Source organism: Macrotis lagotis, chromosome 1, assembly GCF_037893015.1.
Source record: "Macrotis lagotis isolate mMagLag1 chromosome 1, bilby.v1.9.chrom.fasta, whole genome shotgun sequence".
Lineage (NCBI taxonomy): Eukaryota > Metazoa > Chordata > Mammalia > Peramelemorphia > Peramelidae > Macrotis > Macrotis lagotis.
Window position 1 is genome coordinate 187,517,472 of NC_133658.1, and position 18,710 is coordinate 187,536,181.

At 34.6% G+C, this 18,710-nt stretch overlaps 1 protein-coding gene across 3 annotated transcripts in view; it reads left to right on the forward strand.

Annotated features, from left to right (window-relative positions):
- FERMT1 (FERM domain containing kindlin 1) overlaps positions 1-18,710 on the forward strand; it is a 61,934-nt gene that overhangs the window by 11,979 nt on the left and 31,245 nt on the right. For all 3 annotated transcript variants that reach the window (XM_074209485.1, XM_074209486.1, XM_074209484.1), the window contains exons 3-8: positions 2,530-2,763; positions 7,589-7,735; positions 8,965-9,178; positions 11,042-11,144; positions 13,443-13,550; positions 14,258-14,389. In XM_074209485.1, the coding sequence (XP_074065586.1) occupies positions 2,530-2,763; positions 7,589-7,735; positions 8,965-9,178; positions 11,042-11,144; positions 13,443-13,550; positions 14,258-14,389 (938 nt within the window). The remainder of the gene's footprint in view (positions 1-2,529; positions 2,764-7,588; positions 7,736-8,964; positions 9,179-11,041; positions 11,145-13,442; positions 13,551-14,257; positions 14,390-18,710) is intronic.

Sequence of the window (18,710 nt, forward strand, 5' to 3'; positions counted from 1 at the left end):
ATTGATGAGAATTTTTTTTATAATGGACTTGGAGAGAAGCCATATCTTCATGCACCTATAGAAGGAAGTAGAGGAATTCCTCATCAGGAGCTATGAGAAAGAAGAAAATCCATAAGATTTGTATTGTTTCCTTGTTCCCTCATACCCTGCTTTTTAATTTCATTTCCTATTGATACCTTAGGCAACATCAGGGCCATAGATCAGAATTCTTAAGATGAAAGTTTGCAAGAAATTAATTTGCTAAGTAAATATTTAAAGAAAAACATCTGAACTTGTCACAACTGTGGGACCAGATCTCAATTTTCAATGTTCTATATAATAAGAGTAAACCATGAAACATTCTTTAATTAATTTTTTCCATCCTATCTTATCTCTGACAATTATAATTCTGTGGGGAAGGGAAGCCAATTTTATTCTCTGCTCATTATAGAACTCAGAAAAAGCCAATGCATCTTTAATGTTGCTCAGTCAGAGATGTTGCTAAAGCAACAACATGTTGGAGGTGGGAAAGGAAGAGGTAGGAGTGTTAAGACTGCTCTATCATGTCTTCTACAAATAAAAAACATTTTGCTTTCATCTTTTTGCAAAGCAACATTGTCTCTATGTCCTTTTATATTCTCAGCATTGTTGATTAAACAATTTTTCCTAATTGGCAGAGAGATAAACTAAGGGATAGGCTACCTAGTAAAAAGTTAAGAGTAATTCTAGAGGGAGAGGGGGGCTAAGGAGAGAGAGAGAGAGAGAGAGAGAGAGAGAGAGAGAGCGAACTAAGTGGTGTGGTGGATGGAGCACCAGAATCAGAAATCAGAATGACTGAGTTAAAATTTGGCCTCAGACACTTGCTAGTTATGTGACCCTGGGCAAATCACTTAGTTCCAATTGCTTCTTAAAAAAAAAAAAAAACAACCAGATCTTGGTACTCTCAACTCTTCTATTAGAATTTTTCCACTAGTGATGGAGCTAGAAGAAATTTCAGTTTTAAGGAAAAAGCTACTTCTATGTCAACCTCATCAGCATACTGAGAATGGTAATAAATATCAAGGTCCTGGCACCAAATTTGTCCCCATATGTTTTTTTTTTCTTTTGGGCTAAAAAATGGAAAATATAATAACAATGACTTTATGCTCCATTCATGATGGCAAAATGATGAGCTCCACTCATGAGGAGCTGGAGGAAAAAAAACAAACTATATTATCTAAACTAAAGAATAAAGAGAATTGATACTGTCATTATTTTTAGGGGGGTGAAAGTGGACCCTTGAAGGAGCTGATGGGGGAACATAAAGTCTGGAAAGTTCTACCAAGATGAAAATTTAAGTTTGGGCTGAATGCTTTGCCTCAGTCATCCAAGAATCACCTTAGCTGAGTTCAAGAAAGTCTAATAACTAGGTTGTTCACAAAGTAATGCATGTTTCAGACATGGCAAATCACAGAGACTCTTAAAGTGTAGAGTTCTGTGAAGGAAATACCCACAGTAATAGGTAGCAACAGATCCTTAAATCATTGAAGTAAGGGGCAATTTGATTTTCCACATGGAAGAGTTTTCAAGGTGAATTTACCTTTTGTTCACAAAACTTCTTTAAGTTTGCTTTTGTGATTAAGTAATGCCTTAAAATAGATGGTGTTTCAATTTCTGCCACTCATAAATTCTATAAGAAACTCTGTATTTTAACTGGAATACCATTTTGCAATTTCTTACAAAAATTCCTAGTTTGATCAAAATGAATTTTTGTTTTCATGAGTAACTTATTAGATAAGTTGGTATAAAACAATGCCAGTGAGGCCAGTCATAGTCTTTGAAACCTTCTTTACTTTCCCAAGCAAGGTTGCTTTTCAAACTTAACTCTAGCTAAACATTTCCCAAAATGTATATTCCAGTTTTAGGGTTATAGTTGATAACATCTCTAGGGATCTTTTCACAGTGAAATCTGATGACTATATGATGTCATGTATACCATTAGAGTAGGGCCTAGTGGACAAATGTTTATGAATAATTTAGAACAAATTCATCATTTCTAGTAGAAGAGCAAGTGAAACTACATTCACTTTTTAAAAATTTCTCTTGTATATTTCTTTCCTATCTCAGGTTTTGTTTCTTTTCCCTTAATCCCAATTCCTCATATTGAAAATAACTAATTATGTAAAATATTCACCTGACTCTTTGTCACTGAGGGGAAGGGGCTGTGAAGAGAAGGTGGAAGGAAATTATTTATTTCACTTTAAAAATGTGCATATGCATGTGGATGAATGTTGAAACATGTAATTGGAAAAATAAAATAAAATATCAATAAAAAAGCAGGTGAAAGCAACAACTTATTACAATTCTTTCCCATAGATAGATAGATAGATTGATAGATTGATATGTCAATAATATTGATTATAGAATAGATAGACATACTTATAAAACTCAAAATTTGACATTCTGGTTGATTTTCTCATGTAATAAAATTGATTTTGAAATTACCCTTTGTGTTTTTAATTACTACCATTTTGTTCATCATGGGTTTTTTTTGTTTGTTTGTTTTTTCAGATATAGCTCAAGATTGGTCAGATTTCGCTCTTTGGTGGGAACAAAAACATTGCTGGCTTCTAAAAACACACTGGACTCTGGACAAATGTGGTGTCCAGGCAGATGCAAGGCTGCTTTTCACACCCCAGCATAAAATGTTACGCCTGCTTTTGCCAAACATGAAAACTGTGAGACTAAGAGTCAGCTTCTCATCTGTTGTATTTAAAGCTGTTAGTGATATCTGCAAAACTCTTAGTAAGTACATTTGGAGTAAAACTAGCTCTTTGAAAATCTCTAACTGAAGGAGGACAAGAATAGGACAAGAATCAGTTCTACACTTTTCACAAACAGCCTGAGGAGAGTGCAGCACCAGTAGGATAGTAGTATCTACCTATATCAAGTCTCTTCTCTGACTTTCAACTTCTCCCTCTCTACTAGTTCTTCTCCTTTGCATATTTAAAAAGACTTCTGATGCTTCTCTTGTCTGAACGTATCATCTTATTTTCCACTACATTGCCACCTAGAAAGAGTACTCCAGACTCCTTGCCTCTATTCCTTTACTAGCTAATCACCCCTCTACCACTTTATAATATCTGTCCTCACCACTGGACTGAAACAACTCTCACCAAGAACATTAATTTTGTCCTTATGACAGAACCTAATGACTTTTTTTTCTCATCTTGCCTTTTTACTTCTTTGACATTTGATGCTTTAGACAATTTTTTTTCTTGGTTATCTTCTACTCTTCTTTCTTTATAATGCAGGATCCTTATGATTCACTTCCAGCCCCCATTTTCCAAGTTTCTATTCTAGGCTCTCTATATCATTTTTCTCTTTGTATCTTTATTATACTTACCTGGTACCTTTAAAATGCACATTTCACCCCCATCCTTAAACTCTCACTTTATCTAACCATTCTACTTAGTGTCATCCTATAATTATCTTCTCCTTTATGACAGAATTCCTTGAGAGAAACATCTACAATTAGAGTACCTATCCTTTCACTCTATTCTAACACCCTTTGACTTCATTATTCAAATGAAACTCTACTCTCCAAAGATATCTTTTTAGCCAGATCTATTGACCTTTTCTCAGTTCTTATCTTTCTTCAATTCTCTGAAATCTTTGGCATTGCTTATAACACTTTCCCCTTGGATATTTCCTCCTTTAAGTTTTTGATACACTGCTCTCTCTGACTGACGACTTCTCAGTCTGTTTTGCTATCTTCTTCATCCAGGTTCATGCCCAATAACTGGATGTTACCAAGGACTATATTCTCAATCCTTTTCTCTTATTTCCCCTACAGCAGGGATCATCAAACTGTTTCTTGTGGGTCAAATAGGCCACCTGGTTTTATATAACCTCAGCTAGGAATGATTTTTACATTTTAAACTAAAATTTTATTGTATTTAAAAATGTAAAAACTATTTGACAAGGGGAAAAAAATCACTATGGCAGCTAGGTGCATCAGTGGATAGAGCACTGGCCCTGGAGTCAGGAGGACCTGAGTTCAAATTTGCTCCCAGACTCTTAATAATTACCTAGCTATGTGACCTTGGGCAAGTCACTTAACTCTATTGCCTTGCAAAAAAAAATCCTATTCTACACTCAACAATTACATTAAAGCAGGTGATGAGTCTTATTTGATCTGGTTTCGAGTTAATGCTCCATACTATCTTTCCTGTTGAGTTTATCAGCTCTCATGGACTCAATTCTCATCTCTATACCAATAATTCCCAGCTCTCTAAATTCAGCCCCAACATCTCTTCTGAGCTCCAGTGTCATGTTACTCATAACTGCCTTTTGCATATCTGGAACTGGATGTCCCATTAGCATCTCAATCTCAACATATCCAAAATAGAACCTATATTTCCACACATCTTCTGAACTCTCCAGGGATTGTTAAGGCAAAATCATCTTCATATTCATCCAGCATTTCCAATCTATTTCCAAGGGTTTGTTACATTTTCAAAATATCTTTTACACGTGGTCCCCTGTCTTACATAGCTGCCATCCTGATACAGGTCCTTATCCCCTCATGCCTAGACTCCTCTCATAGTCTTCTTGTGGGTCTCTCAGCTTTGAGTCTTTCTTCTCCTCACTTCATCTCAGTTGTCAAAGTTATTTTCCAGTTGTCCTCCACCCCACCCCTCAACCCATCCAATAAATTCTAATAGCTTACTTCTTGGATCAAATAAAAGTTTTCTGTTTATTACTTAAAATTCCTCATGATCTGCCTCTTTCCTATCTTTCCAATCTAATTATGCTTTATTTCCCTCCACCTATTTTTTGATATGGTAACATTGTCCTTCATACTCCATCCCCCCTACACAGTTTGAACTCTTAGTTTTTTTTCCCTTTTTTTCCCAAACATAAATGGCACTGTATCCAAGAAGCCTACCCTTATACTCTTCAATTATAAATATTCTTTCCCTTACCAATTTTCTCATAGCTGACCAACTCACCTAAAGCTACTATCATATTCTTTCTTGTGTCATATCAGATTGATATGTTATATCTTCCCTTTCAAGATCGAATACAGATGGAACTCTTTTGTCATATTTGTTTCCCTAGTACCTAGCACAGTGTTTGGTAGGTTCTAATAATAAATGATTTTTAATGAATTTTTAATTTAGCATTAAATACACTTTTATTAGAGACTCTCAATTATATTAAAACATGCCAGCCAAACAATGATTTGTGTTCAAAACAAAGGAGCTAAACTGAAAATAAATTAGACTTAATTTTCATGAAATGTTTATCTATCTAATACCAGATTTCCAAATCTAAAAAGACAAAAGCATGAAACATTTACTGCGGCAAAAACTTCCTTAGGCCATATCAGTATCACTATCATATTTAATGCAATTTTACATATACATATGTATATACATACATATACATAATATAGTTACTGATATAGTGGATATATATTTTATTATATTTGATGTGTTATAATCTCAAAATTGCTTCATCAACACTTGACTCCATTAAATAACTGTGTTTACAGAAATCATTTATGGAATTTTATTGAATCATCCCTAATGGTTTTGAGACAGATAAGTTTTAAATTACGAGTTCATAAATCTTTCTTGTTGGCTGATGCTAGAGAAAACAATTATTTATTAAATTACTTATTATGTGCCAAGTACTTTTCTAAGTGCAAAGGATACAATTTTAAAAAGGCAAAACCACAGACTTTCCAGGAGGTATAAATTTTACACAAATGTTCTTTTGTTACAATGGGATCCACAAAAGATGAAGACTCCTCCCCAGTAAACAGCCTCATATTTTGCAGCTCACAAAGGCTGTGTGAGCCCCCATAGGAAAAAAAAATCTAGCAATTTAATTTATGCTATTCATTTCAATAATAAAAGACTAAAATTTATGCTTAAATTTCTTTACAACCTATAGAAATAAATAAAAATGTGCAAAATATCCTCTAGTTTTCAGTAACATACAAATGAATCAGAGCCTATATTTGAAAAGACTAATGAATAAACTGTATTTTCCATTTGCTCTAGTAAAGTAAAAAAATCTTACAGAAAATAACAGGGTTAGTAATGTTGAACTTTCTTAAAGTCATTTTTGTGGTGATTACCTTAAAGATTTTCCCATCTATCTATCTATCTACATTTGATATATATATATATATATATATATATATATATATATGATTGATGCCAAATCAATATGAATATATAGTTGAATTAGGATAATTTTGGATATTACGAGATTTTTCTTTAAATTGATAGGGGGGGAAATGAAAATATACCTACTATTCCATATTTTTTAAACTTATAGTGAATGATAAAATGTAGCAGAGAGGTCCATACAATTCTGAATTCCTTTTTTCATTACTAAGGATATGAAGATCAATTATTATCAATACTCACTAAGGAACTAGCCTTAAAAGATAGCATGTGGATGTTTTAAGCACATCCTGATTAAAAGTAAAATGTCAGACTTGTCTGATCTCTCAAAAAGGATCCTCTAAGTCTCATAAGTTTTTTTTTTTTAGGTTTTTGCAAGGCAAATGGGGTTAAGTGGCTTGCCCAAGGCCACACAGCTAGGTAATTATTGTGTCTGAGACCAGATTTGAACCCAGGTACTCCTGACTCCAAGGCTGGTGCTTTATCCACTGTGCCACCTAGCCCCCCCTTATAAGGTTTTTTTGGGTTAGGGGCAGGAATGGAATGCTGTCCTCATTTAATTGGGGTAACTACATTCTAGATTTCTGAGCAATCAAAAGGCTTTGTTTATATTTCTGGGTCATCGTTTTCTTGGCTATTTCTTTAAAAAACTAACAATGGAGTTTTGATATTCAACCCAATTATTTGTGCTTTGAATTATGCAGTTCGGTTAATAATTTGAGTCAAGTAGATAATTCCTTAATCTTCCCTCTTGATTCATTTCACAGCATAGGGTAACCTCATGCAAATCTCTTTACTTCTCTTTATTCCATTTCCCCCACACACAATTTAGTAAAGTTGAACTTTCTTAAAGTTCTTATTTACTAAAATAACCCCCCCACAAAAAAATCATTTACCTCTTAATAACTTTCTGAGTTGTGATGATTTTTATTCAGTAAGTTTTTATTAAAAAGTCTGTTGTATGCAGAAGAAAGCATGTACTGCATGCTAGGACCATATATACAGGGCAAATAATTTGAGCTATTTTGAGTGCTGTCATTACTAAACAAGATATGTCCCTGCCCTCATTCATACTACAATCTAGTTAAGAGATGGTATGAATACAAATAGTATGAAATAATACTTGATAAATGCATTAGGCAATGTATAAAGTTGAGGTAAAAAAAGATTACTGTTCCCTGTCAGAGATTTCATAAAAGGGCAGATATTTGAATTAGGCTAGATAATAATTTTTTAAAGTTGCTAGGATAATGTGGAGGTAGGAAAAGGTATGGTGACAAGAAAATTCAGAATATGTTAGATGTTTTAGTCCAGTTTGGTTGAAACATTGAATACTTGGAGTAAACTACTATGAAATTAAGTTAGTCAGGATGAAATTTCATTTTTATTCACCTTGAATAATACATTTTCTCCCCATTGTTCTTAAGATATCAGGAGATCAGAAGAGCTCTCTTTGTTAAAACCATCAGATGATTGTTTTAAAAAGAAAAAGAAAAAAGAAAAGAATAACAGAGAACCTATAATTGAAGACATTTTAAATTTAGACAATTCTCTATCCAGTCCAGGTTCTCCAGGTAAGACTACAAAGTGGCTCTGTGTTTGTGTTTACAGCATTTCTTAAACTCAAAAAAAAAAATTCTTATTCTTTCCTATACTAAAGAAAAAAATGCTTTAATTAGAATATATCCCAATACCTTTAAAATAAGCTAATTTAAAATAATCTTAAGTTTTCCAAAGCATTCTTGACAACTTATTAAAGCACTACTATTTTGCTAACAATCAGTAAATAAATCCAGTGGCATGGCTATAAATTGGAAAAACACCAATCAAAAGTTTCAAAGAGATCTTGTTTACCATTTACAATACATAGGTTAGCTATTTGGGCAGTATTTGTTCCTAAGGAATAAAAGAAGAGGAAATTTGTAGCTCCCCTATACAAACTAAAACCAGGTGAGTTATTAACACAAGCTGAGTACTAATCTTCAGGAAGGGAGTGTTTAATTTAAAGGATTTATCTGGAATGATTATGGTATGTAACTGGAAAAAAGACTTGAAAGTCTTTACTAACATTTTAAATTTACATTTTAAAATTTACCATGTTAGTAAACATAAATATTTACAGAGGTTTCATGAAAGGGCAGACATTTGAATTAGGCTGGATAGTAATTTTAAAACTTGCAAGGACAACATGGAGATGGAAAAGGTACACATAAAAGCATGGTGACAAGAAAATTCAGACTATAGAAGATGTTAAAAGTTCAGTTTGGTTGGAACTTTGACTCTTTGGAAGAAATAAGGAAGGTTAGTAAGGTTGGGTGTGTGGAAGGACTGTTACCTCCACTATGAAATCTGGGTGAGTTAACTTTGGACCTTTTCAACCCCTAAGTCACGAACCCTTTCATGAGCTATCTCAGAAGTAGCCATACCTTTTCATAAATTCTGTAAATGCTTTTTATCTACAGATATTTAGTGACTGATTCATTAAATAGATTGTTTAAAATTTTATGTCTTAAAATATGAAAATTGATCTTAGAGGATTTGTCTTCTAGTAAAAGCCACTGAAACATATTGGCTGTTTGACCTTGAACTTTTTGGTGCCTCAAGCCTGTATCTCAAACTATAAGTTGGAAAACAGTTGATGATTTTTCAATGGGAGTTTCTTCTAACAATAATGAATTGGGAGTTTCTTTATAGGAAGCTTCCCTACAAACTTAAGCAAACTGCTTTTCAATGAGGTGTATCCTTAGATTGTTGTTAAACCTTTAAGTCCCATATTACATTTTGTGTCCTGTTTGCCTTACAGTAAGTCCTGGCTTATATAGTAAAACAATGACTCCTATATATGATCCTGTTAATGGAACGCCTGTTTCTTCCACCATTACTTGGTTCAGTGATAGTCCTCTGACAGAACAAAGCTGTAACATCCTTGCTTTCAGCCAACCCAGTCGTTCACCTGAAACACTTGCTGAAATGTTCCAGCCTCGATCTCTCATTGATAAAGCCAAACTTAATGCAGGGTAAGGGTATTTCTCCTCATTGAGTCCATGTAAGCTGATAATGGCATGATAAGGTAAGTGCTTATGTTGGGGTTCTGTATGCTTTTTTTAGGTTTTTGCAAGGCAGATGGGGTTAAGTGACTTCCCCAAGGCCACAGCTAGGTAATTATTAAGTGTCTGAGACCGGATTTGAACCCAGGTACTCCTGACTCCAGGGCTGGTGCTTAATCCACTGTGCCACCTAGCCACCCCCATGCTATATGCTTTTTTAAAAATCAGTACTTATTTTGAAATGAAAGTCAGGATTTAAAAATTTGATGAACTTGACATATCCAGTTTGTATATAGTTTTCTACTATGTCTCTGTGGTTGAAGTAGGAGAGCCAGGCAGAATTTCTAAGCTCCTATTTTTCCTGAAAAGCTGTCTTCAAAACCACTTCTTTGTGGAATCTTTCTTAACACTTTTTTAAATGGATTGAGTGGATATGAAAAGTCTGCAACAGATTGTCATCAGGGAAATATTTGAACAACAAAAAATGATGGGGCTTCTAATAGAGACAGAACAAGGAGTAATAGCTAGGATCACCCAGATGCTCCACAGGTATCTTCAAAATATCAAGTAAAAGTGAGAAATTGAGAGAGCCTATTGTGGTGAACTTATGGAATAACATGGAAAAGGGTTGACAGGATAAGCAGGCATGGATAAGCTATTCCATCATTTGGAGAAGACACACACACACATACACACACACACACACACACACACACACTTATAATCGCAAAAAATTTGAGAATCTAAGTATACTATTTAATAATAATAATAATAATAATAATAAGATATATAGCTTTTTTAGATTTACAAAGTCCTTTAAAATATTATCTCATTTTTATCCACTCAACAACTCTGAGATTGTTGTTTTCATCCCTACTTTACAAATGAGGAAACTGAGATAGATAGATACAAGTTAAGTGACTAGTCCAGGGTCATATAACTAGTAAATGTCTACAGCAGGCTTTGAATTGAGCTCTTTCAGTCTCAAAGTCCAGTGCTTTATTTACTATACTACCTATTGATTATGTAATAAGCATTCCACTATTTCTGGAAGTCTACAGTACTTTCTTTTAAACTTTAGGTTTTATTTTTTGTTTTAAGAAATAAGATACAACTTTGGGGCGGCTAGGTGGCGTAGTGGATAAAGCACCAGCCCTGGAGTCAGGAGTACCTGGGTTCAAATCCTGTCTCTCAGACACTTAATAATTACCTAGCTGTGTAGCCTTGGGCAAGCCACTTATGAGATGAGCAGAATCAGAAATAAGATACAATTAGTCCTGAATTCTAGAACCAATTTCACTAACCTAGGATCTTGGAAAAGTTATTTATCACATAACTTTTCAATACTGTAATTTCCTCAGCCATCAAATGAAGATGAAAATTTCTGCCCAGCCTACTTTACGGGATTTTTGTAAAGAAGAGTGAACTAATTTATATAGAAATCTTTTGAAAACTATGAAGCATACAAATATTGCTATAAGTTATTACTATTAAGTAGTCTTCCTCATCAGTTACTTATTTGGCTCAATCATTCTTGCTCAGTGATTTTGTTCCAAGGAGGTAAATGTAAGAAGGAGCCATGGTACTGTGGAAAAGAGGACTCTATTTGAAGTCTTAAGGATTTAAGTTTAAATCTAGCCTTTGCTGTCTGCTACTTGTGTTTCCTTGGACAAATTGCTTACTTCTCTGGTCCTTGGTGTCTTCAACTGTACTTGGAGTACAAATGTAAGGAGTAAGAATGTGGGATAGATGTCTTCCTAAAGGTCTTTCTAGCTGTATTTATGATGCCATGAAATTAATTTCCTTTATAACGCAATTATTTTCTTCTTTCAGTTGGCTAGACTCATCTCGCTCCCTTATGGAACAAGGCATTCAGGAGGATGAGAAACTATTGTTACGCTTTAAATACTACACATTCTTTGACTTGAATCCCAAAGTAAGATCTTTTTTTGTGACATTCAAATGTCAAAGTATAAATTCCATGCATCAAAAAATATTGTTAAAATAAACTTTGTCAGATATCTATTTAAATGATACTATTTTTAGAATGATGAAATGTGTTTAGTGTTTTACATTTCCACATTGAATTTTGTTTGACCATTATAACCAGCTCTTAACTAGAATTTAATAGGTATCTTATGCATTTTCCAGTTTTTTTCTTACTACTGAATTTCCATTAATCTTTTAATCTTTTATCATAATCTTTTCCTAATGTAGAAATTGACAATGATAAAATAAAATAATAATATAGAGAGGAAAGAGCACCATCTTTGGAGTCAGAGGTCCTGAGTTTGAATCCCAATTCTGCCATGTATCCTGTGTGACCCTGGACAACTCTCAATTTGTACATCTATAAAATAAGGGATTTAGTCTAGGGATAAGTTCTCTTCCTGCTCTGAGTCTACAGTGCTACTCTCCTTATAAGCTGGAAAGCATAAAAAATTGGATAGCATAGGTTACAAAAGAAGACATTGATGGTCAAGACTATTGACTGATTCAAACAAGATGGAATTTCATAGAAATAAATGTAGTCTTATATGTTGCTTTAAAAAAACTTCACAAGTTCAAGATGAGGAAAACTATCTAGATGAAAGTACTTGAAGTTGTAGTGTACAGCAAACACAGCATGAGTCAATTGTTTAATGGGGTAGCCAAAAAAGCTGATATGCTGAACTTCCTTAAGAGGTAAAATGCCCAGGATTAGGCAAATAAGAGTTGTACTGAGCACTGCTTTAGTCAGACCAACCAGAGAATGGTTTTCAGTTCTGGGTGCCATAATTTAGGAAGCACAGGGATAAACTAAAGAGATAGCCCAGAGGAAGGGCAATCTGTAGGATTTGGGATGTTTCTGCTATAGAAGAAAACCTTTGTGCAATGGGAATGGTAGTCATCCTCCAATATTTAGAGGGCTATCAAGTAGTGGAAGATTAAGACTTGTTCTGTGTGACCTTTGAGAATGAAGGGTAGTGGATGGAAGATGCAAAGAAATGAACTTAGACTTGATATAAGGAAAAACTTCCTAACTGTAGCTTTCCCAAAGCAGAATGGATGATTTGGAAAGAGTGAACAGGTAGATCTGTTCTTGCTTCAAGTAAAGGATGTTGTTGAGAGAGGGGATTCTTGTTCATATACAGATTAGATTAAATGGCATAGAGATCCCGTCCAACCTCTGAGTTTATGGTTTAAAACAACTGTTTTGAGTATGTCTTTAAGAATTGTGTGATATGCCTTAAGATGTTCTCAAAAACAATAATTGAAAATCACCTATCCTGGTTCTCCAGCCATGCTCTGACCTCTTGAAAGCTGTACATCTAATTTTACTTTTGTCTCTTTACAACACCAGTAAGAGACATGTTTGAACAATTCTTCACATTACCTACTTATCTGGAAGAGTGATTTGCTGATTTTGGCATAACTAAAATGTTTGTCTCGTTCATAATCTTTTCTCTAGGATTATGTGTAAATGACAGGTAAAACACAAACAATGATAAAATTATACCAAACTTTAGAGTTGGAAAGAACCACAAAGGTTATTTAGCACAACTCCTATCTGAATCACAAATCACACAAGGAGTATCCCAAATAAATAGTCATCTGGCCTTTGTTTGAAGATTTCCAAAGAAAGACAACTCCCTACACCCAGGGGGAGACCATTCCATTTTTGGAAAGTGCTAATTGTTAAGTTTTTCTTACCTAAAATCTACCTTCATATAACTTTCACCCTTTGTAATTAATTCACTCATTTACAACCAAGCAAGAAAAAAAGTATTTTAACTCCCATGTGATATTGTAAGCTAGTGATAATTCCATTTGGAAATTGTCCAAGCCTGAATTTTCTATTCCTTCTTCCTCTTCCTGTCTGTTCTTCACCATTTTCACCTTTTATCAATATATTCACCAGAAATTTAAGAGAGCAAAGAAAGAGATAAAACAGTCAAATGCATATTTGACTTCCTATCAGTGGCTCTTGAAAACTTTTTCGTGAGAATGAGATCCAAATTAAGGGTTAAAGTAAATTAAGGGGGCAAGAATCAGGATTTCTTTGTCTATGGAGTAGACCTCTAATTAAAAGAGTTGACAGTGGTTGACATGTTAGTGTGTTGCATAGTTTGCTAACAATATAGATAATTTTAATAAATGTTCGTACCAATAAATGATTGAGTAGATTTAATCCAAGATTTGCAGGTTAAGAAATATAATCTTTTCTTTCCAAACTCTTCCTTCATAACCGTAGTATGATGCTGTTCGAATAAACCAACTCTATGAACAAGCCAGGTGGTCCATTCTCTTAGAAGAAATTGACTGCACAGAGGAGGAAATGCTGATCTTTGCTGCTTTACAGGCATGTATCAGTACTTTTTTCCAGTAAGTGGTCAAGGAGAGTTGAATCCATTGGGAAATCTATTATCATGCCATCTTATTTAAAGTTTTTAGTTTTGTGAAGGTTTGGGGATTTTTTGAATTTTAAATTAGATATCAGTGTATGTGAACATTTATGTAAGTATGTATGAATGCATATACATATTGATGTATACCCATAAATATGTGTGTCCTCACTTCAAGGATCTGTGAGCTTTCAACTAATGAAGATCACAACTTTATAAATAGTCTTCAAAATTGTTCTGACTGAAAAGTTCACTAATAGTTGGTGAGCTTCTTCATAAGCTAAATTAGTCTTTTGGACAATAAATATATAGTCTATTAATGGGGGCGTAGTTAATCTTTTCAGAACTCACAATAAAGCATCATGGCAGGGACCAAAGTTCAAGTCCACACATATTCTTTCCATGCTAGAATCTAAAGGAATTCTTTCCATGACAGTAGAAAAATTGATTAGGGGGAGGTCAATTATGTTTTGATAACTTAGATGTAATAATTTCCAAAAGTTTCAGAATTACCTATATAAAAAGATTATGCATATGACAAAGAAGCACACTCTTGGTAACTTTTTGATGTTGAGATGAAGTAGGAATTAGTAATAAAAATTTTAGCAACTAAAATAATAGTTTTGTGTTCATAGTATTAACAAAATTTCTTTCTATTTTTTAGTATCACATAAACAAATTATCATTGTCAGCAGAAACTCTGGATTTCACAAATGAGTCTGAAGTAGATGAAGTAGAAGCTGCCCTCTCTAACCTGGAAGTCACATTAGAAGGTGGAAAAACAGAAAACATTTTGGTATGAATTTCTCTTGTGTGAAATTATCTCAAAACAGTGACTTTTTATAGCTATAAAAACAAATTGATTCTTCCATTTTGTTTTAGTACTATAACTTAATTTCTCAAAATAGAAGTTCTCAATTTTGTATGTAAACCCATCACTAAGAACTGAATACACCTTCTCAAATATTGGATTTATACATTTAGATAACAAATAGTGACAACAAATACTAAGCCATGTGCAAGAAATAATGTCAGGCACTGGGAATACACAGATAAAAAGAATAAAACCTCAAGCTCTTTTATTGGAGGAACTGAGGGTTGAGGAAGAATAAAACATGTGCACAGATAAATGTTAGTTAATTGGAAAAGGGACAAGGCACTAATGACGTGTTCAGAGAAGACATGAAAGAAGTAGCATTTGAGCAAAGCCTTAATAGAGTGGATTCCAGGGATAAGGCAATAATTTGTGCAAAGGTACACATAGGGGGATTGTCATCTGGGGAATACTTAGGAGTCTAGTATAGATGGATCATAGAGTTCCAGGAGGGGAATAATAAAAAGAAAGCATAGTTCTAAAAGTGCTGAACTTATACTGGGGGCCTACAAGTACCTTGTCCCTCTCTGACAAGACTCCTTACCCCCAGGTTCAAGGCAAGGTATCATAAACAATGAATCCTTGTCCTTACCTAAAAGAATTGTCTTTGAACTACCACTCCTCATCTATACAACCCTAATTGCCTCATCTCTGCTCTCTGAGTTGCTGCCCTCATCTTCTTGCCCCTTTAATAGCTTACCTTCTCCTTGATTGAATTGCTTGTCTTCTTTTGAAAAGTACAAATCTTGCCTCAGACCCTTACTGGCTTTGTGAATTTAACATATATGAACTCAACAAAGTGGCAGGCAGCCTTTCACAACTTCAGTGTCTTAATATGAAAAATTAAGTTAACAGACCTTACATCAGGTTGCTATAGTTGTCAACCTTAATGTACTAGGTCAATTTGAATTACTATTTTTAAAGGTAGATTGAAGTCAGATGTGGAAGCCTTTATATGCCAGGCTGGGGAGTTTATTTTTCAATCCTAGAAGTAATAGGAAGACATAGCAAGTTTGGAACAGGGAGAGGTAGGATTAGATCTGTCTGTTTGGAAGAATGTTTTGACAACTGGGTGGAACACAGATTGGAAAAAAGAGAGACTTGAAACAGGAAAACCAAATTAGAGGCCATTAATAATCTAGGGGAGAGGTGGTAAGTGCCTGAATTAGAGTCACACCTTATATGACTGGAGAGAAAGTGGTGAATATGAGACATGTTTTGGAGATAGAACTGACAAGACTTAGTAATTGATATTTTACTATTGCAGAATATTCAAAGTAATACATATCTTGTTAAAGAAGGGTAAGGGAGTGAACGTTTATTAAGCATTTACCATGTGCTATGTACTTTACAAATATTGACTCATTTGATTTATAGATGAGGAAAATAAGACAGATATATCAAGTGACTTACCCAGGGTCACGTAGCTAGTAAGTGTCTAAACTGGAATCTGAAACTCCTGAATCCAATACTCTGATCTGGCTGCCTAGCTGCCTCTAAGGTTCAGTTAATTAACATAGAAAAAGCACTGGACCTGGAGTCTGGAGTCATAGCTCTGAAACTCTTTGTGACCTGAGGCTAGTCACTTAGTTTGTGTCTGATTCCTCATCTGTAATATAAGACTACTTTGGTAACATTTGCCCTACCTATTTCAATGACTATTTGAGGATTAATTGAAATAACTGACTGACATATTATAAAGTGTTTCAAAACCATTTTGAAGAAGAAAGTTGAAAAGTTTGAAACACACAGAACAGAGGGTTAAGGGCTATAAACTAAAAATCTCTAGTAAAATTTCATTCCATTCCATGCTTTACAAATGGACAGCTCATCTATGGAAAAATGTAGCAGCACTTCAGCCTATAATGGAATCACCACTCCAGTTTGATTCAGTCGACTTTCAACTACCTTTTGTTTACCTTTTTTATCTTAGAAATAATTATGACTTTAATGGTATTGACACATGATGAGAGAGGAAGTGAGTTATTTACACATAATTACTGACCTATAAATAGTAAGAAGAAAAAAGAAAATGCTCATGACTATGAGATGATACAGAATTATACATTAAATGTATGTGCTTTCTTTTTTTTAACTTAGCATTTTTTTCCAATTAGATGTAAAAGTAGTTCAACATTCATTTTGAGTTCCACATTTTTCTCCCTCCCTTCCTTCCCTCCCCCTCCTCAAGACAGCAAGCAATGCTATACATGTACATTCACATTAAACATATTTACATATTTGTCATGTCGTAAAAAATGAATCAAAGCAAAAGGGAAAAATCATAAGGAAAAGAAAAAAACAAGTGAAAGTGGTATTCTTTGTTCTTCACTGAGCTCTTTCTCTGGATGTGTATGGCATTTTCATCTCAAATCTTTTAGAATTGTCTTTGCTCACTTTATTGCTGAGAAAAGTCAAATCTATCATAGTTAATTATCAAACAAAGTTGTTGATACCACACCTAATGTTCTCCTGGTTCTGCTCACTTTACTCAGCATCAATTCATATAACTCCAACTTTTTCCTGAAATCCGCCTGCATATTTCTTATAGAGCAATTCCATTACCTTCATACTAAAGCTTGTTCAGCCATCCCCCAATTGATGGGCATCCCTTCAATTTCCAATTCTTTGCCAGCACAAAATGAGCTGCTATAGATATTTTTGTACATGTGGGTCCATTTCCCTTTTTTATTATCTTTTTGGGAAAAAGACCTAATAGTGGTATTGATGGATCAACGGATATGTGTATTTTCTCAATCTAAAAAGTTTAAAAGGTAAAGTTCAGTTCAGGAAGCATTTTTAAGTGATATTTGTCCTTCATTCTCTAAGGACATCAGAGAGGTGATGTCATGACAATCACAAGAATTGGATTTGAGTGAGGGAGTACTGTGCCAAGTCACCAGCCTCACTTTCTCCTCCAGTGCCATCTGGGTCCAGTGACCTGATATGAATTAGGATGACTGGAGATTGCCTTGGATGTAAGGCAATCAGGGTTAAAATGACTTGCCCAAAGTCATACAGCTAGCAAGTGTGAGGCTAAATTTGAACTCAGGCCCTCCTGGTTTCAGGATTAGTGCTCTACCTACTGCTCCATCTAGCTGCCCTCATTAAATGTGTACTGTGAATAAGATGGAATGGTTAATAATTAACATTTATATAGCCATTTTAAAGTTTGCAAAGCCCTTTTTACACATATTATCTCACTTGAATCTTAAAAGAATTCCATGAAGGAGGTTTGGCAGATATCACTCTACTCTTTTTACAATGAAGAAATGGTCTCAGGGAGGTTATATGACCTAGTTGTGGCCAAACAGCTATTAAGCATCAGGGTTATGATTTACTCCAGGTTTTCCCTTACCTCCCAGGTTCAATTCTGGACCCAAAACAGTTTGTTAGTGTCTTAGAAAAACAAACACCTGAGATATATGCCAAATCAACAAGTTTAGAAAACTTACATTGTATCCAAATGAATGTGAAAAAAATTGAATCTATTTTGCAAGAATAGTTACAATTTTAAGGAATACTGATACATAACTGAAATTTTAGTTGATTTGAAATGGAAGCTACAGTGTCACTATTCCTATGAAATAGCATGACACTATATTAGACTTAAATCAGCTGAGTGGCCCAGTGGACAGAGCACTGGGCTTGGATCAGGAAGATTCCTCATTCTTACTGGCTATTTTATGGCTGTGTGATCCTAGGCAAACCATTTAATCCTGCTTTTTCCTCCATTTTCTCATGATCTGTAAAAGGAACTAGAGAAGAGAGTGGCAAATAACTCTTGTATCTTTACCAGGAAACCCCCAAGTGGGGTTGTAAGGAGTCAAACAGAACTGAAATAACCAAATAGCAGTAAGGTAGAAGAAATACTGACTCTGCCACCAGAGGACCTGGGTTTAAATCTTTCTTTCTTTCTTTTTTAGGTTTTTTTTTTGCAAGGCAAATGGGGTTAAGTGGCTTGCCCAAGGCCACACAGCTAGGTAATTATGAAGTGTCTGAGGCCAGATTTGAACCCAGGTACTCCTGACTTCAGGGCCGGTGCTTTATCCACTGCACCACCCAGTCGCCCCTAAATCTTTCTTCTGACAATTTTTACCTATATGACCCTGAGCAAGGGCAAGTCACCAGCACCTTCCTCTCTTCATCCCACCTGTACCTCCCACCTTCTTGTGAAATGAGGAGGTTGGACTAGATAGATTTCCTTTCTAATTGATGTCATTTAATTAAGTCTAATTTAATG